We start from the raw sequence: 20,530 nt of genomic DNA, 5'->3' as shown, positions 1-20,530 counted from the left end.
AATGAGGGTATGCGTTAACAATGAAAATATTTTCTAGTGGGAAACAGGAATAGTAACCAATGACAAAATATTTACAGGCAGGCAAATTTTGTAATGTTTGTACTGTGTCTAATAGGGCAAACATCTATAAACAATTACTGACCATATTGTGCAAACCCCAGGACACTGACTTGGCACGTCCACTGTTCCACAGTAGGCTGTGGCAGAATCAGGACCAAGCATAGTAAATGATGGTGTATTAGAAGGAAAAAAACCAATAATATGAATTATTAGGAGTTCTGGGGTGTCTTTTGCTTAAAGTAAAAAGCTTTGAGGGCTGCCATGTCCAATTACTTCACAATGATATGAGATGTACATTCAGTACTCAATACTTCATCACTGGTTCAATTGTCTACCAATGTGCTTAAGTATTCAAGCTTGTTTGTTGATCCCTCCCTCTGTTGAATACGAATTATTGCTTACATACAGAAATGATTATTTAACTGAACAACTGTTACCACATTTTCTGAATTGTAAGAAGTGTTAGAGTATTATATTTGACATTTTCTTGCAGCAGGTGGTAATACAACATGCAGCAGTAGGAAATTTTGAAAAAAGATCAGGAATTTGGTAGAAATGAGGAGGAATAGCAGGATCCAGCTAGTAAGTTTCAATTTTGCACAAGCACCAAGTTTTATCTGTCATTATTTGAAAGAAGATTAAAAAATATAGCCTAGCTTTCAGAACTATTTTGGTTTTGTGATGGCCAAAAGAAACACCCACTGATAATCTGTGCTTTATAAAGGTAGATTGCTTTGAAAGGGTAGGTGTTTGCCACACTATAATAAAAGAAATGTAAATGTTAGATAATACAGCTTCAATTCTCTCAGGACTTTTCAGGAGTCTGATTTGTATAGCTGAAGACTTTAGGATACTGCCTAACATATAAGAATCTATTTTGATATAGGGAATTGCCTTTACAACTTTTAGAAATGTATACTTAATATACTTATGAAATAAACACAATGCAGGCACCAACAAGGCTCCTTCCAAACTTGTGTTTCAATTTAAAACTTTATTTTATATGTTCAGAACATCACCAGAAACATAGAAACTTGTAGGCACAAATGACTTCATATCCAGAGTTTTTGAATAAAATATTTGCTAATGAAATTGCAACCACACATTTTCATGATAACTATATATCTTAATATTTCATATATACATATAAAAGTCATGCGTTGTAAAGACTTATTTTGTCTAGATCATGTTTTCTGGGTGCTAAAATTCACTGTAGATCTTACATGTTTAAAATATGTCATCTTTTTTCTGTACATTTTAAAGTTTATTATACCGATATCACATTCCCAAATAAAACACAAAATGTAATAAAGCTGTATATTTTCTTTACTGACCTTAGAGCTTTTCCCTATATTAAAAAAAATAATTGTATAAGTAATAGCAAAACAAATGTTTTAAACCAGCTCACAGGTATGTAAGCTACGCAAAATCTAGTAGTATAAACTAGGATGACAATGCAAGGGTATAAAATATGTTCTCTTTTGAGTCTGTGGTCCATGAGTAATATTGCTTCTGTACTGGCCTTGCTTTGATACATGCAAGTCCATGAAATAATTCATGGCTTATTATGTAGCAGGTGAAGAATCAACTGGGAATTAAAGGAAATGGTCCTCAAGCCTAACAAATGGCAGCTGTTTTATTTCCACCTTTGCCATACAATTACTCTTTTCTTGCTATGAGGCACGTTCAAAAAGTCCAGGGCCAAATTTCATTCTGTAATATCCTTGCAGTCATAACCTTTTAAATAATTCAGATCCCCTATATTCTACTTCTGCCAGATTCTTTACTATACAACTAATTCCTCCAGGTAAAGTAATAATGTTAAAAGGATCTTTGTCTTTATACAGTGAGTTTCTATCATTATTCCATGCTGGCAGCTTAGCCATGAGTCACGTATGATAACCTTTGGCACCAGCGTTTTAGCATCAGTGGGACACCTCTGTACTGCTGACCTCTGTATGTGATCCATTACTCCTTAAGTGTGATCATTCTTTTGATTTTCCAGTTTTGTTAGTGGAATCCAGTGCTGTGAAGCTGAGTATCATCAGCCATTTGCATACAAACAGACTAGATGTATAAACATTTATAAAAGTCTTACTAAACATAGTGTTTTAAAATGTTTTGCACCCCTGATCTGGAAATACTGTTTGATTTATTGACAGACTGACAAGAAGAAGATGCACTTAGTTGTATATGCCACACCAGGTTTCTTTATGTGTTTTAGGAGCTATGTAAGAATGTGAAGAGACAGTCTGACCAAATGCAGAGCAAGCACTGGACTGGGACTGAGGAGATCTGCTTTTGTTCCTGGGTCTGCCTCTAGCCTGCTGGGTAACCTATGTGCAGTTGCTTCCTCTTTGTGCCTCAGTTTCACCACTTGAGAAAGTAAGAAAATGATGTTGTCTTTTTTGCAAAGTACTTTCAGATTTATGGAGAAAAAGCATCATGTAAGAGACAGGAATTTATTGTTAAGGAAGAGCCTTAGCTTTTTTTCATGCTCTAATTTTCTCTTCTAATGAAATGAAGTAAACACACAAAATTCTGCCTACTTTGAAATCGGGAGTTTTATGCTTGATTTTAATGGTGCCAGAAGTTCTTCTGAGTGAATGACAGAAGAGTGAATGCTCCTTTCTAGACAGTGCTAATAGCAATTCTTGCTCAAAGAAATGTATGCCATCACTCTGCCTGTGAAATGTCTACATGTTTGAAACATGGAAGGTAAGCAAACAGTAATTCTGAGAGGAACAAAGTAACAAATACTGCATTTAAACAGCTCCTAGAAGATATTTATTATGCAACAGCATGCATACTAATAAGACTAGTATTTGACTGCGTTTTCCCATACTATGATTTTGACATAAACATTTACCCAAAATGCGGTGGTTTGTTTTTATTATTTCAAAGCAGTTCCTAAGGTGCAAATTGTAGCTTATACAGTTTTTATGTGTCCTTTAAAAAATGTATGTGCTTCTTTTGTCTTAGATGGTCTCTGTTATCAGGATACATACTTTACTCATTCATATTAGTTTTTAAAAAAGCTTTGGAGAGAGATCCAGAAAAGCTCACATTTTGTACACTTTTTCCCTTTCCAAAGGTTTTGAGAAGAGCAGTTTCCCCTGACAGAGTGGTTTAAATAATTTTTTTTTTCTATTCTGAACTTTGTATTGCATTGTAACACAGTACTGACTGCAACTCTTAATATACCAAATCCTGTAGTACTTACCCTCATAAATCTTCTCTTAGAGACTCTTGTGGGCCCTAACTCCAGATATAGGATTTGGTTGTATAAATAGTCACAACAGTTCAAATCATGAGTTTAAATGGTAAATATAAAACCCTTCAGACAGTATAAAGGCAGTAGATCCAGTAGAGTATGAATGCAAACCCATTCTAATTGGAATATAGTAATGTAAAGATTTTTTACTCAGCTAATGTGGTAATTTGAATAAAAACTTTGTATACTACACCGACCCTCTTTAGGGGTACCACCAGTTCAATAGGCTTTCAGTTTGTTCTCTAATCACGCCATGGGTTCATTAAGCCATCAGCAGCATTTGAACTGTGCCTTTACCATAGAGGCTTTTGTAGGGGAGTCCCCAGTCAATCCTCCCTGGGGAAGATTTCTGTTTGGATATGTACACCATTTTTTATACAATCTCATGTTCTCCACAGGCAAACATCTGCTCTTCTGAAACATATTGTGGCCAGAAGCACAGGTCATTCTTGAAGTGATGGGTCCAGAAAAGATGATCTCCATGTCTCCTACAGGGGCTGGCTTTTCCTCATCCTTCAGCTCAAACACCACATCATCCTGGAAAGAAATCTCATGCTGGGGGGTAGACGGAATATCTGTTCCTTTTAACTGTGCTACCCTCACACTTCCTTCTACTGTGAAATACTTCATTTATTTGGCAGATCCGAGACTAACTTATGCACACTGACCCACCAGTCAGTTATGAAAATTGCACAGAATTTTTTGTCCACAGCATTTTTAATGGACATGAGAATGCCACCCAGCATGCATTTATACGTTCTAGGTTTATTTATGTCCATTTCTCTTCATGGCCATTTTTCTTCTAACATTATACACTGCCTTCTCTTGCAGTTGTATGCGAACGTAAATAAAATGAAGTTGACTTTCCAAATCTTTCACATTATGCTAAGGATGAAATTTCTTTTCTTCTGTAAGTTACAGAAGTAGATATCCTGGTCCATCTTTCACTTCTAGATTTTTTTCACCGATAGCTAGAGTACATGATTTTTTAATTGTTGGCTTTTTTCATAGTAACCACAGTAACTTGTTTTTTCAAATTCCAAACATTTCTTTTAAAACAGATACTCATAAATAGGGTCTTGCATGGTTGGTCGCTGTCTATAGGTTTTACATGGGTATTGTCAGACAGGTGAGACTGCATGACTGACTTCTGACAGTGTAATTTCACATTACCACACATTTGCCTTTCAGCTTCTCTTTCCTTTTCTGCTGCTTGGTTTTTTTGCCATCAATTTGTAAACTCACAGTCCTGCGTTTCTCTAGGTTTAGCAATTCTTGGAACAACTCTTTCACATTGTGGTTCAGCTTGGCAGAGGTCTCCATGAAAGCACATTTCCACTTCTTAGCCATGGCTTCTCCCTCGCTGCTGTCCACCTCTCGATTTTGGTTCTCATCATTTTTGTTCCCCACCAGCATTATTGGAATGCTTTCTACATCTCCTTTTATCTGGCATATTTGTTCATAGATTGGTTTGAGTTCCTCCAAGGACTGTCGGCTGGTGATAGAGTAAACCAAAATGAAAGCATGTCCCTTAGAAATAGAAAGACGTTGCATGGCTGGAAATTGATGGCTCCCTGTAGTGTCAGTTATCTGCAAAGTGCATATGCTCTTATCGCAGCTGATCACCTGCCGATAGGTGTCTTCAATGGTAGGGATGTAGCTCTCTCTGAAAGTGCCCTTTACAAATCTCAAGACCAAAGAACTTTTGCCCACTCCTCCAGCTCCAAACACAACAACCCTGTAATCATTGCTTTGCTCAGGCATGTTTCTCAGTGCGTCTGTTGCTCAGCTAGAGGGAAAAAATCTGGGAAAGAAAATGACAAAAACAAGAAGAGAGACATTAATACAGATACATGTGGAGAGTGCACTTCATGATATCTTTTCCAATAAGAGAAATGAATGTGATATAAGTGATGGCATGCTAGTTTTAATAACTTAAGAAGACTTGCAGTGGGTTACAGAATGATTTATTTCAGTAGTAAATTCAGGATTTGCAACCCAGCATGGACTGGTAACAAAAGACCATCTGCATCACTTCATGATGTATTTTAAATTAACATTGTGAGTTTCAGTATTCTTTCTACAGGACTAATATCCCCAGAAATAAAAAGCTGCATCTGGGAAATAGTATTTCAGCAAGGCCAACGCCTGAACAAATTGTAGAAGCTGAATTACTCTTCTGTCTCTAAAACAAGTCTCCCCAAATCATTGTTGAACTATACCAATATGTATATGTGTATGACAGTCAATTACTCTAAACATGCCATCTCCTCAGTAGTTAGGGAATTTACCACCACTACAACTGGACAACACTCTTGAGTGACATCTAAGACATATTTGTAGCTTATTCAGCAGTAGCACCAAGTATGATTTTTTTCTAACTCTTTGGGTGTGTATGCCCCACTTTAATGTGTTTTTCCACTTGCATTTCAGGTCAAAGAGTACATTTTGCTAAAACAAGATTGTTCATGTTCAGTCTGCCTTTTCATTTAATCTTTATTTCACAAGAGATGATATTTGACTGGAGACATGCTACACTTATCAGAAAGGTTGTGCAGGCATCTTCACAACATATTAAAGTGGCTTATATTGTCAAGGTTGGCAAATACATATGTCAAAGGTCACAAAACTCTGTAATCCCTGAATTCAGCTCCCCTTGACAAAACCTGTCTGTAAACAGCAGGACCACAAATATTGTCATCATTACCAAATAACAGAAATGGTAAAGCTTTCCCAGGGTTGCAAGCTGTAGTTGTTTCATAATTCATTGAAATAAATGTGAAGATGAATTCGTCCTCCCATCAGTAGCAGCTCATTAGGTACACAGCATTTACAAGTCTCTTTTTATAGTGAGATTTAAGCAAATAAACACTAAAAAAATTGAGCCATAAAAGTTGAAGAGAGTCTAGGATATTGTTACTTTTCAAACCAAAGCTAGACATATTAAAAGTACATGTGGAACAAACTACAAAATTTGCTCACCTATATTTGTTCTTATGAAAATGGGCTGAATTAATAGGGAACCTTGCCCAAATGGTGCCAGGTGATTGAATTTGCCTGTTGCAACGTTGCCTGGGTAGTAGCTAATCCAGAACAACCAGAGGGGTTTCTGAATGAATAAGGAAAGCCTTCAAGCTATCTCTTCATTGCAGCAGAAAGAATGATTGCATTGCAGGGCAGGATTTTAAGGTACCCTTTATCTGTCTAGCACAGGGAGAATAGGAGTGATGCTGGAGAGGTATGAATGTGAGTGGAGCTCCCATGACCTTATCCCAGTTTCCAGTCCACACTGAACTTTGTGCTTCTTCATCTTTGATGCTGTTGCTGCCTGTGCCAGTTAAGACTAAAACTATGGCTAACCCTGCTGCACTAATGTCTCCATTTTGCTCTTCAAACATATCCTGATTTTGTTATCCTTCTTGTCCAGGGCATCCTATTCTGTCCTAATTCTAATGTCTGAGTAAGCTGAAAACATCTGTCTTTACATAAAGTGTTGGACAAAGGAGTTGTACTTCCTCATTTGCCACACCATAGGCAGAATAACCAGTGCAACTGGGGATGCTAATCTTGAGGCAAAGTGGAGAGCTGTCACAGCTCTGCCTACCCAGCCTGGCTTGAGGCAGAAGGCAGCTTCATCCCTTCCATCCCTCCTACGCTGCAGTCACTGTCACTCTTAGAGACCTGTTTAAATATAGGAAAGATTGATAAATAAGAGTGTTCATCCTGAGGCACTGAAGCAAAATAGTTTCTCTCTGACAGCAGAATTCAAGGAATGGAAAGAAGCGTAGTCTCAGAAATCAGCAGTCTATATGTTTTTATACAAGGGAAAACCTCTGAGGAGCAAGGAGAATGAGCAAGCAGCTCATGCTGTTGAGAGAACAAACAAAACCAAAGTAGCTAGCACGAAATGAGAACAGAGGTAGCTAGCAGGATGTTGTTCCACTGAGAATAAACCTGTACCTAAGAGCTGCAAACATGCAAATTCAGAACAGTCGTAGAACTTAAAGTCACAGGTGACTGAACAGAATGAGCTACCATAAGAATTATAGTTTAATAATTTTTGTGAGCAAGAGAGAAAGACAGGGCTATTTCACCTCAGGAACAGCTTAAGCTTTGCACAATCAGATAATACATAGTCTAGGAACTATGGGATGATGAGAAAAAATGCACTATGAAAATTTTCAATATGAAAATCAGTGAAATACAGAGTAGAGAAATAAAATTTGAAAAGCTAGCTGAGTGTACTCCTGCTATATTAAACTTTGTGCTTTAAGCATACTCAGAAGTCTCCAAGAAAACTGGCACATATGGTTGCCCAAATGTTAGAACAAACTGAAATGTGGCACTTAATGGCATGAAGTATTAAGCATCCAAAAAGCTTCTAAGGTGTCCTGGTTTCAGCTGGAATAATGTTAATTTTCTTCCTAGTAGCTGGTACAGTGCTGTGTTTGGGATTTAGGATGAGAATAATGTTGAGAACATACTGATGTTTTAGTTGTTGTTAAACAGTGTTTACTCTAAGTCAAGGAGTTTTCAGCTTCTCATATTTCCCTGCCAGCAGAGGCTGGGAGCGCACAAGAAGCTGGGAGGGGACAGAGCAATGACAGCTGACCCAAACTGACTAAAGAGGTACTCCATACCATATGATGCCATGCCTAGTATGTAACCTGGGGGAAGTTGGCTGGGGGACACTGTGGCTTGGGGCTTGGCTGGGCATCAGGCAGCAGGTAGTGAGCAACTGTATTGTGCATCACTTGTTTTGCATATTTTTTTTCCCCTTCCTTTTCTGTCCTATTAAACTGTGTTCATCTCAACCCATGAGTTTTACTTCTTCTGATTCTCTCCCACATCCCACTGTGGGTGACAGGGAGAGAGTGAGTGGCTGTGTAGTGCTTAATTGCCAGCTGGGGTTAAACCACAACATATGGGAACCTGAAACGGCATGGTAACAGTCTTCAAATACATAGTAAGTCATTGCAAAGAGAGAGAGTGCACATCTGTAGTGGAAAAAAATTGAATTAATGGGCTTACATTGTAGAAGAGATTCACATTAGTCAATAGGAAAACTTTACAGTGGTAAGAAGAGCACACCTATTGCTTAGGGAGATTTTGCAGACTGTCTTTAGAAATGACCATAGAATCACAGGATAATTCAGGCTGGAAGGGTCTTTGGTCCAGCCTGCTGGTCACAGCAGTGTCACCCATGAGACCAGACAAGGTTGTTCTGTCCTGTCAGGGTTTGAAAACCAACATTTCCCACAGCCTCTATGGGCAACCTGCTTCACTGCTAAATTACCCTCAGTGTGATTTTTCCCCCTTATACCTAGACTGAACTACCTGTGTTTCAACTCAAATGTGTTGCCTCTCCTCCTCCCACTGTCCATTGCTGTGAAGAGTTTGACTCCATCTTCTTGGTGACTTTCCTGTAGGTTTTGGGGGGCTGTTCTTTGGTGCCCCCTGAACAGTGCCTTCCCTAGGCTGAACCAGCCCTTGCCCCTCAGCCTGCAGGACAGGACAGTGCTGCAGCCCAGGACACCTCGGTGCCCTTGATGCCCTCATCTGAACTTGCTCCAGTTTATTGATGTGTTTCTTCTGCTGGGGGTGCCAAAACCTGACAAACTACAGAGCTGTTGTCTCCTGAGTGCTGGGCAGAGGGGGATTATCTCCTCCCTCGACCGACTGGCCATGCTTCTGTTCATACAGCCCAGGAGAGAGTGGGCCTTCGTTGTGGCCAAGGCCACTGCTGGCCATGCCCAGCTCGCTGCCCACTGTGGCCCCAGGACCTTCTCCACAGAGCTGCTCCCCAGCTGTTTAGTCTGTCCCACTTGCAGGTCTGTTAGTCCTAAAGATCCTCAGTTTTAGCAAGATAAAAAATACAAGTTATTTTATTCTTCATCCTGCTCAGGAGCTGGGAGCAAACAAAACAAAAACCTCATGCAAGGCTTTTTGATCACACAAGAGAAAGTCTTCCTTAAATAATTTTTACCATGTGGTTGTATTCTCTATGTGGATCTGGTCAGAGATCCTCCTGCAGTGAAAATAATTTTCTGTGACTGTGGGGCACTTTTGTACACCAACTGTACATTTGTTAAGGCTTTTCATACTGCCCGATTAGTGTATTGATTTTTCTTTGTCTTAAAATATGTTAACTAAAACACACAACAGGACAAAATAAATTACCACATTGTCTCATCAGCTTTCAATATTCTGGCCAATGTGGGTATGGAAAAATTAACTTGAAAGAAGTCTGAATTTTCAGCTGTATAATATTTCCTCTGATTCATACTTTGAGAACCCATCTGTTTCATAATCTGCATGTAGAAAGCAGAAGTTGCTTTTTACACTTGAAAACTGACTTATTCTTGAGTTTGTGTGTAATAAAGCCCCATTTGCTGCCTTTGTTACTTTCACAAACTACATCAGTGAAAATTTACTATCATCCTCTGAAGTGTCAGTTTAACCAAACTATCCTCACTTAAAAAAGCAATTTTCATAACATACATCCATCCCCTTCATTTTTTAATTGTTTGGTTGCAAAGTTCAGCGAGTTAGTGAGTCTCCATACACCTCTGCTGACTTAGCTCTGTTTTCTGCAGAAGGTCCACTAGCAAAAGGCTTGAGTTGTTCTAGCTCAGCTGCTGTGGTTGAGCTCAACAGGCTGTTCACTGGGACAAAAGGCTGCCACCAGTTCAAACTGAAATATGGACTGTTACGTTGGTCTGCATTCTTTCTCGAGCTGTTTCTGACATGTCAGGTAAAAGAACTCAGGGGTTGTTCCTACAGGAGGATACAGTTTAAGGACTGAGTCGTTTTGACATAAAATCAATTATTTTGTTATATAGTGATAATAAAATTGTGCATTTTAAAATGTTTAAACAAAGTACTTTGCACTACAGATTATGCACTTGATAGTTCAAACTCTTAATGTTCTTTGGGTGACTAATTACATGTGGGTGTGTTAACATTTACTAAATTATGTCACTGATCCTGTTTTAGCCACTGGATCTCCATAGCTGTCTCCCATCTTTAATCATTTTTTATGGTCTAACTTTTCTACTAATTGTGTTTGTGACTTGCATCTTATGTTTGTATTTAAGCCATGAGTAACATATGCAATAACAGGCAAAAGGTATAGGGAGGCTGAAAAATAACTTCTGAAAATTAATCTACTTGAATACTTACCCTTAGCGTAACATGAGATTAGAATCTCACAGCTGGTGAGCCCTTCCAGTTTGCACTTGAAAGTAGGTATAGAAAAAAATGAATGCTCACTCTCCAGTCTTTCCACAGTTTTGGTTTTGTTGCAAGAGATTTTCACCATGTTTGCATTGTTAGATCTCCATGAAATGTCACAGGTTGCAAATTTCTTTGAAATGGTTCAGCTAGATGGCATCTTTTAGGGTAGCATTTGTTTTATAAAACAACCTTATACTACCTTTTCTGTTTGGAGTCAGAGGCTTTGATTGCGTCTTAACCGATCCAGTTCTTGAGGTTTTATAATGTCCTACTAAGATGTCAGTTTGATATGCAATAACAGCAATTGTCAGATGCTGTGTCTTAAATTTCTGAAAGCTGTTTTTCCTTGGGTAGTATCACCTCACGTCAGTCAGTGTTTTTTTTGTTTTTTTAAAGTCTTAGGAGATGTCTCTGTTTATATTGCCATTGTTATGATGAAAATCCAATAAAGTACAAGCAATGCATTTAGTCCAGAAGTTTGCATCAATTTAAATTAACAATCCATCAGGCTATCCACTGATGAGAAGATACGTGGTCCAAGGTGAAGAATAATACCCAATGTAGCAATAGGTAAGCTGGATTTCAGCATGGTTGTAAGGTTAATGGCCATTTCACCATATCAGAGGTGAAAAAGGTACACATTATTTACATACAAGAGGGAAAGAGAGCTCTGCAAGGAGTTTTTACTTGTTGTCCATCATGTATATAAACAGGCACTACTCAGGCAGTATTTTCACCGTATCTGCCAATGAACATGGGCTTAAAGAATGGGCATTCTTTTACTCCCAGTGTCTTCATCCTTTACTACAAGACTCGCTTTTTCATTCTTTTTTTCTTTTTCTTTGCTTGCTTTGCTTTGGTGTTTTCAAATTAATGGAAAGCTGGACATGTTTGAATACAAAATGATAACAGTAAAAACAGCTTCTTGCAACATGAGGTTCTAGTTCATTTGGAAAGCACTTTTTTTATTCTCATGCTGAACAAAATGTTCTTTGAAGGTCTGCTTCTTGATGGTCAGCTAGTGTAAATCGTGACTTCTTCACTGCATAAATGCTGTAGCAATTTTGGTTTATGTCAGCTCTGGCTTTTATGCACATGTTTTTGCCATCCAGGTTAACAGAGAAAATTATTTTTCATACTGTTAATGCCTGTGTTATTGATATTTGAGCAAAGCCTTGGCCAGAGATAAGTACCCATTCAAAATGCCTCCTTTTTTTTTCTTAGCATGTTTGTATAAAATAAGAGGACGACTGGCCAAGTCACATCACTGGACTATGTATGGCTTCACAGTACTAATGAAAGTAATTAAAATTATTTGGTGCATTTAGACTAAAACTGCTACCTGAATTTGATTTGCCATATCAAAATTTCAGCTTGACAAGTTATTGTGACATCATGCCTTGTTTTCAAAATGTCTATCTGTATATTGGTGACGTCCTCACACTTGAATTTAAGTCTTTGATACTTCTGTTACCAGATACTATCCATAGCTTGCTGGATAACAAATATTAGACTAAATATTACTTATTCATAATTGTCACAACTTTTTAGATTCCTTTACAAGCCAAAAGTATAGGGAAGTGTGTCAGATATTTTGGATCATACCTTCTCCCTACAAAAAAAGTAAGTCTTGAAATGCAAAAAAGTCTTTCACATACTAATGTGAAGTGGGATTTGAAGATAGCAATTGATGGTATTTTGCTCAAGGTATTTATACAGTGCCAGGAATCATTAAGCCATTTGACCTAAAGTTTCTCTGGGTTTTTTTCACTGTCGGCAGTGTAGTTTGAACAAAGTAACTTGTTTTATTCCTAAAAAGAATACTTTGACTACAGCTGTTCCACCTAATAACTCTCTGAAAAGCATCCTATTGATTTAGGAAAGGTGATTATGCTGCTGCTGATGAAATGCTGATAATTTGTTAAATTAGCAGCTTCCAGAAACTTCTTGGACTCTAGTATCAGTTTTGCTGTTGTTTCATAGTAATAGTTTTGGTTTTGCATTAGTCTAAAAGCTCAAGATAGGAGTCCCTCTGAGACCAAAGTTTATGCAATTGGTCACTGAATGTTGCCCAGTGTTAATAACACTGATTTCATTTAAGAATTGATTTCAAACTGAAGGATGGTGGAGAATGGTGTTTCAAAATAATGGCAATACTGCTTGATCAGTGAAGACTAAATCTACTGCAAGACTTCCAGCACTGAATGGCCAAGCACTAACATACTGGTTTACTGAAAGAAAGCTGAGTTGGTGTCATGTACTGTACTGTTATCATGAAAAGGAAGATGGGCACTGTTTGTGTAACCTGTAGGTCTCAGTTCAGCAAAGTCCTTAAGAAAGCACTTAAATCGTGCACATTCTTCTCATCTCTTTTTAAACTGGATTTAACTGTGGTCTAATTGAACATTATTTATAAAGTCTGCATATATAGCACTCCTGATGTAAAGGCTGTTTACAGTGGAGGAAAGATTAAGAAGATCAGTGATTTTTGACAGGTCAACATAGATGCAGCAGTTAGAGATGACATAGGAATTTTTCAGTATAACACGTCATGTTGGCCAAACAGCATTCAATTATTGAACACTGAGAGCAACTTAATAATCTGACTTTAAGATCTGTGTAGAAGTTACCAAGTGTGGCCAAAAAAGATCTGAATGAACAGAGGCTTTTGTAGTTCCAGATTTATTTTCAGAGTCAATACAAAACTGGATGGCATAATAGGCCATGGCAGAAAATGACAGAGTTGTTCTCAACTATCATTTGAGAGAAAAGCAATGCTAACTTAATATTTTATATCATCAGCCAGAAGGAAGCAGACCAGACCAAGTTACAGAGAAAATGGCATCTTCTATGGAAAAAAAATATAAATAAAGCTGCATGTCATAAACCTGCTGTTTTTCTCTAACTCACTGTCCTTGTTATAGTATTTACTTGATCATCTGAAAGTAAGAGACAAAATCAGACATTCTTCTTGTTCAACATATTCATAGGAAGCACAAATTCAAACTACAATTTCAAATTGTTTCAAGTGAAACAGTTTCCATTTTAGGGCTAGACTCTCTACAAGGTTTGAATTGTTTGAATTTGCATAGAAAATTCATCATTTAGAATTTTCTAACTGAAATGAAAGTAGTGGTTCAGTCTGTACAAAACTCGATGGGACTGAGAGCAGAAAGCTAAAACTGCCCTGCACAACCAGAATGTCAGAAAAGTGTGTGCTTTGGAGGAGCTTGGACTAGGTGATCATAGCATTTGCTTTCAAATATTTAAAAAAGAAAAAGGGGAAAAAATTAAAATTCCTCCCTTTTTTCAATGTTGGCTAAGTGTTTCTTGCATTTTGGGACAGATTCTTCACTACATTACAAATGCACATGCTACACTACAGATATAATCTAGGTATTAAGCCAAGATTTCAATTTTAGAAAGTTTTTCCAGAGAGGTTCTCTAAGACGTTTTGCAGATTGCCTTCATACTGCTGGCCTAACATAGAAGAGTAATAGAAAGGACAAGGGTCTCTCAGAATAATTTGTCACAGTTTTGTTCTGTATTTGCAGAAGTAGAATATTGTCCTAAGAACATCTGTATGTAAAGGAGGTAGAATCCAGCCCCTATACTGTTTTGTGGCCACAGATGCTGTCCTCTGCTTTAGCAAATTGTCATATTTTCATCACACCAGTGTTGAAAAGTCTCATTCCCAAAACCATGCCTTTCCAAAACTGTTTGAAGCCCTATAAAATAGCATATCAAACAAACCCCTTCATTAAACAAAAAGCCCAAACACACAGCTGTCACAGTAAGAAAATCTTTACTAGCTCTTGGGCTAAGATACAGCCAGGAGAGATTGTGACAGAAATACTTTTGCTAAGCAAGAAAGAACTGGAAAAAGAAAGGGGAGAGAATTAGATGAGTTTTCTACAGGGGCAATAGGTAGCATGGATTTCTGAAATTAGGTTTAATCAAAGTGGCATTGCTTGTTGAAGAAGGCAGGACTGGTGATGAAAGAATGAATGATGCAGAAGGCTCTGTTGATCTACTTCTCTGCTGATGGTTCATGTGCAGAAAATGAAGAAGGTGCTGGACTTAATCCAACAAAAAGCTTTAGAATTAGGAGTACACTTAAATGATTTGCTCTGTTGTTGCTCAAGAGCTTTCAGAACTAACCCTTGAGTAACTAATAAACCATTACTGTAAAACAAGATCCAGCATCATTGCATATACTTACCACATGAGAAAACCTTCTTTTTATGCAGAAGCAGCAATAACGTGCTAAGTTTACCCAGGGTGGACAAGTGTCCTACTGGTTGTCACTTCCTATTCACTGAATTGACTAATCTTAAAATTAAAAATGGAGAATTTCATGACTCAGTTCCTGTTTAAATTCAGGCTTTGCTTTAGGCATGTTAGAAGCTTCCTTGACCTAAATGGAGCTACTCTTATATTTATTTATCTATTCAAGCATTTTGGTAAAACAGTATCTTAAACTTTTAAGTGCTTACAGTCAAAACTCAGTGAGAAATGGCTCAGAAGCCTTTGCATATGTGCAGTTAGGTATTAGTGAATTCATACATAGAAATAAAAATGTCAGGATAACAGCACTGTATTCAACTCCCTATCGGACTGGTTTTTTTCAGTCTTCTCCCCAGCTTAACAGGTCAAACACTGTAGTTTTTGTCCAGTTTTCAGTAGATTTAATTTACCTGAGAAAAGATGGAAAGAATGTAGTATGTTCACCTTTCAACAATTAGGACATTATGCCATTGGATAGAGCAGTAGGGCTATTCACTGGAATTTGTCACTCATACAAATGCAGGATCAGATACTCAGTCTGACCCTTCAGCCCCTCTGTTTTTTAACAGGAGAATACTCTTTTTGACAATTAGCTATAACTTTACAAGCTGTAGTAAACATCTGCTTCTCCAGATATCCACTAGCCAAAATAGGTGACTTTTTGTTCTGCATCTTATGGGAAAAGGTGTGGCTTTTAAGTTTTCCTGAATGGAGAAAGCTAGAAACATGAAAAACACTGAAAAACCCCAAACCAACAAGGAACATTTACCAAATAATCATCTGACTCTAGAGGCTTTGGAGACTCATGATAAAAATCCCAGTATGGGCAATAAGCTAGTTCCATATAAAGGTATTTACAAAGAACCGTGCATCCATGGAAGACTGGTTTCCATTCAGCAGAGGAAACTGTACAAAGACCAGTGGCCTTTTTGCCTTCCCACTGTAGTCCTCAACCACTTAATGTTAATTTGAGACTATTTGCACAAATCTTCTATAAAAGCAGAATTATTAAAGCTTAAGGGATTCTGACTTATGAATATAATTCCTATAATTAGTTTCCCTTGCCTGGGATGGAAAGGATATCTTGATTGCTGTCCTGACCACTGGAACGTTTCTGACACTCTTCCACAGACCAAGTAATACCCCATTCAAAACAATGTGGCCTACACTGAGAATATCAGTATCTGTCTTGCTGTCCTAACTGTGTATGGTAACTCCTCCAGAAACACTACCAGCCAATATAATACATTTTGCAACCGGTTTGTTGGGCAATAACTTGTGAATAGGTTAATACAGTGGGTTTCAGGACCCAGAAGGATCCCTGACAAGTAATTAAGTAATGCATTCCCATTGTTGATAACGCTTCCAGGCACTAGTAGGAAGTCTGTGTTTCCACTGAAAATTTTCTGCAAATCAGAAAGGGTTGAAAATGAGCAATTAAAGTATAACTGTGGGGTATGATACAGGAATGACAGCTTTCTGATAGGAGTCTCTAAATGTTCACAAGAAGGTATTTGCTGTCCATGATGTACCATTTATCATAACCTGGTTTGGGGGGAAAATTTTATTTATTTTTCTTTTTACTGTAAAGTGTATTTTCTTTAAGAATTAATTTTTAAGTCTGTATCCAAGAACTTTCACTTTCCTTACTGAAACTTTTTTTTAACTTTTTAAACAGAAAAGCAAATTCATACTAATCTTCATCAGTTCCTCAGTTTTTAGTACTTTCTATTCTGAAGTAAAAAATGTAGGTTTAGCCTTTAGAGTAGTCTATTCTCAATTCATGTTTCTTTTCCTTGTAGCAGCAGACAAAACTGTAAAAACTGGAAAAACGCTAGTGTTTTTTAGTTGGGTTTACAGCAATATTTTAGCTACTGATGGTAGCTAACATTTGATTATTTAAATTACTAACTTTTTCAGAGCAGATAAAAACTATCAGTCTAGATTTTCAGGGAAGAATATAAAACTAAATAAAAGAAGGTAAGTCTCCTTTTCTTAGCTTCACATTAATTTTAAGTTAGAACTACTGGACATTTTGGGAAGGAAACATCTGCAGTCAAGGAATGGATTTGCTCTTTTCATATGGCATACTACTACATACATACTTTAAAAAAAGATGCTAACAGTCTGTCATAACTTCATTGACACTTATTCATATTTAAATAAAACCAATTCCATCACCCGCTGTCAGAGTGAGGGTGATTGCACTTTGCTGCAATAGCGTACTGCTCCCCTGTACAGCCAGAAAAATCAGAGACTGATTTTCATCTCATTCAATTCAAATTTATGTGCCCAAGAGGAGGCCCTCCTGACCTCCTGTGAGTGGAAAAGTGCATTTGCCACAGACTTGCCACGCCCTTTTTGACACTGTGCTCTTCCTTTGATACTCATTTCAAGAATTATAGAGTAATCAATATTCTGTGGTTGAAAACAAATCAATATTTGTTTTCTCAAAAAGGCAAAATAAAGTATGTTCTTTTTCAATTCAAATGTACAGTTGCATTGTCACTTGGTGTATCTTTTCCCCTGCCTTTCCAGCAGTAAGATAAGATAATTTAATGCAAATTTTAATTTTAGTGCAACAATAAGGATGCAGTGAAAGTATCTGTTTGTTGATACTTAGAAACCTTTGCTTGGGTGGAAAGTAAAACATAACAAACAGAAAAAAATTTCCAAGAAATTTTTTTCCCCCTGGTACATTTAAGGAAATTGTTCAGTTAAAAGGGAAAGTAACATTGCTAAAATTATGTATTCACATTTCACAAAAATTGCCATTTTTCTTCCTGTGTGTAATACTCATAATTGTTCAGTGAGGCCTACTAATACAAAGTATTAAGGGGAAAGGAAGAAGCTTTTGGAAGCAGCCCTACGTACCAAACCAAATCTCCCACAGTGAACATTGTTTCAAATGGCCTGATACTCATACACACTGTGGGAGCTGGAACATTCAAATGCAGCTTATTATATATTACAGAATAGTTACTGAGGTACACTGTGAATTGAAAGCAATCCAATGTAGTATGTAAATCAAAACCATAAAAAAGCAAAAAAAGGATCAAGTTACAAAGAGAGGAAGAGGAAATATGGAATTGAATGGGATCATTCTGTAGGAGCATCTTTGAACCAGAATATCGTTTATTGCAGTTTTTTAAAATAAGCTAAGTTTGAGGCAATAAGCACACACTCTGTCACAACAAAAGTGTGAGTCTTTGTTTTTTCACACATGATGGTGGGTTCTTTACATGGACAGGTGTGCTGGTTAGCACAAAAGAAAGTTATGAGGTGATCCTCAAAGGAAACTAGAAACAGCGCTAGTAACTTCAGGAACAGCATTATCAGTTTATATATTATCCACTATTTTTGTGGTATCACAGAGACTTCAGTGCCAGTATAATATAATATTGACCACCTGGCCACAAGGAGCCATGCCTCTGAACTCAAATCATCTTCCAAAGAGCTCTGCTCTGCACTGAGAAGGGGATATTATTCAGCCTGATGACCATCAGGGCTTATGTGTCTGCTGGTGTAAGCAACAGTGCAGCAAAACCTAGGAGAGAAATGGGCTTTCATTTGGCTCTGAAGTGAGATGTGTGGAAAACTGTGTTTCCAAAGACATTGACCCATTTGCAAAGAGACTTTTTAATGCAGGCAACATCCAGTGAAAAGTAAAAATGGTATTTAGAACAGAATGAGACTTTCTGGATCATCAAATCCAGTTCTTTGCTATTGTAGGCAACCATTTCACATAATCCCTTCCATCAAGTTCAGGCTGAAAAGCATTTAGAGCCTTTTCTTTCTATCACTTCAACAAGAAGGTAATTTTGGAACCTTGTGGTTCTAATGGTTTGAAACCTTCCAGCCTAAGTGTATTCACAGCCCACTTATACCCATTCATTCTTCTCTCTTCCCAAGGATGAAGATAAATAGCTGTACATTTCAATCATTCCCCCAGTTCCATAGGTCCATTGATTTGCAATGGTATTTGAACCTGTTCCATGTTTGGACAGTTCTTCATGCAAGAGCCTCAGAAATGTGTTATGCAGTGTGAGAGAGAGCATGAAACCTGGAAGGATACCACATTTTGTAGCCCCCTGAATGATGGCATGGATGGCATCCTGTGAGAATTTGGCACTGCTACCAGCACAGCTGGACCCCAGGGGACAGCTCCTGAACACAAGTGAGGTCCACCAGTCAGAAAAGTAAAAGGGGGTGGGGGGGTGGGGCAGGGGAAGCCAAAATAGCCCTCTGACCCAGAATTCAAAATTGTGAGACTTGCAAACATAGATACAGTAAACCCTGGCAAAGGTAAAACATCAATTAGTTGCAACAGCTTTGTTTATGTGGAAAGGTATGGGGATGCACACATTACATACCTATACGTGTGTGCATTTATAAACAGGCATATATGTATTCATGTATGACTAGGTACTCATGAAAACAAGACATTTGGAAAATGCTATAAAAATAAAATACATCAAATCTTGTCGTTCTATTCCAGGCTCACCCACCTGTGACCAAGTGCTGCAACATACAAGACCATCCCACACTTCACGGGGAAGATAGCAAGAGAGGAAGTATTATCAAATCTGAATTCAGTCACTCACAGACACTTGAGAATGGCCTTTCATGATTTATTTCCTTTCATTCAGCTGAGAGAGGCACAATCTACTGAACAAATAAAATACTGCCTGCCTGTCAGTGGAATACTGCAAAGTTGTATTTGTTTCAAAGAAAGCAACACCTGGAGTTATTTTATACAGACTCAACATTTTTGTATTCTTTCATCACATAAGTTAAAATGTAGCTTTCATTTAAAAAAAAAAAAAAAAAAAAAAAAAAGTCTCTCCTTAAAACACTGCAGTGGCAGCAGTATAAACTAGGGCAAAATTCAGCACACTGAGTTTTAATGAAAGCTTAAAAAAAGGTTATGAAGTCGTTGCTAGCATCCCAGCACACAGAAAAACTATATAGTTTAACTGGTCAGTATGCATGTGACCAGCCTCTGGCTTCCTTGTCAGACCCAGTTTATAGCATGGCATGTTCTTGACATAAGATATACGCTTAAATCAAATCTTGCAGTCATAACTCACGCAAAACTCTATAGACTTCAGTGGAAATTCTGCCTGAGCGAGGACTGGATTGTGGCCAAAGGAAATAAAGACCTCTAATCTCAATCCAAAGCTATGTTTCTTGTACGAAGTAATGTAGCAAAACAACGGAAAAAAAATTTACCTCTGTCGGAACAGAAAGCTCCAACCGTTCTTCAGTTTCTGCCTGTCATCGCACCAGTTGTCCGCCCTCTCTGCCCTCTCTTTCCTCCACCAGAAAGGAGTCCCCGTCTCAACGCAGGGGGCTCCGTCCCCTGCGCCGGGCGGCGGCTGCTGCCGGGCCGGCCCTCGCCCGCCGGCCCTCGCCCGCCTGCGCCCCGGCGCCCGTTCCGCGGGGCAGCCGTTCCGCGGCCGTTCCGCGGCTTGGTGGCGGCCGCTCCTTCTGCCTCGTCTCGTTCGGGCGGACTGCCTCCAGCCTCTGCGGGTGCGACTGCCTAAATGGCGACGGCAACGCTCAACGAGGCTTTTAACTGCCACCTACTGAGTAACTGCGGAATACCTACATGGAGATACATACGCATGAAAGTACGTGTATACAGGCTGTAATTTTCTGGCTTTCTCAACA

The 20,530-nt window shown here is 38.2% G+C and overlaps 1 protein-coding gene across 1 annotated transcript; it reads right to left on the bottom strand.

Moving 5' to 3' along the window:
- Positions 1–1,034: 1,034 nt before the first annotated feature.
- Positions 1,035–20,288, bottom strand: DIRAS2 (DIRAS family GTPase 2). Its single transcript, XM_074813320.1, has 2 exons — positions 20,090–20,288; positions 1,035–5,138 (listed from the first exon to the last, which is right to left on the bottom strand). The coding sequence occupies exon 2, from the start codon at positions 5,096–5,098 to the stop codon at positions 4,499–4,501; it is 600 nt and encodes a 199-aa protein (XP_074669421.1). The 5' UTR covers positions 5,099–5,138; positions 20,090–20,288; the 3' UTR covers positions 1,035–4,498.
- Between the last annotated feature and the right edge of the window lie 242 nt (positions 20,289–20,530).

Source organism: Strix aluco, chromosome Z, assembly GCF_031877795.1.
Source record: "Strix aluco isolate bStrAlu1 chromosome Z, bStrAlu1.hap1, whole genome shotgun sequence".
Lineage (NCBI taxonomy): Eukaryota > Metazoa > Chordata > Aves > Strigiformes > Strigidae > Strix > Strix aluco.
This window is presented reverse-complemented; position numbering and strand designations above follow the sequence as displayed.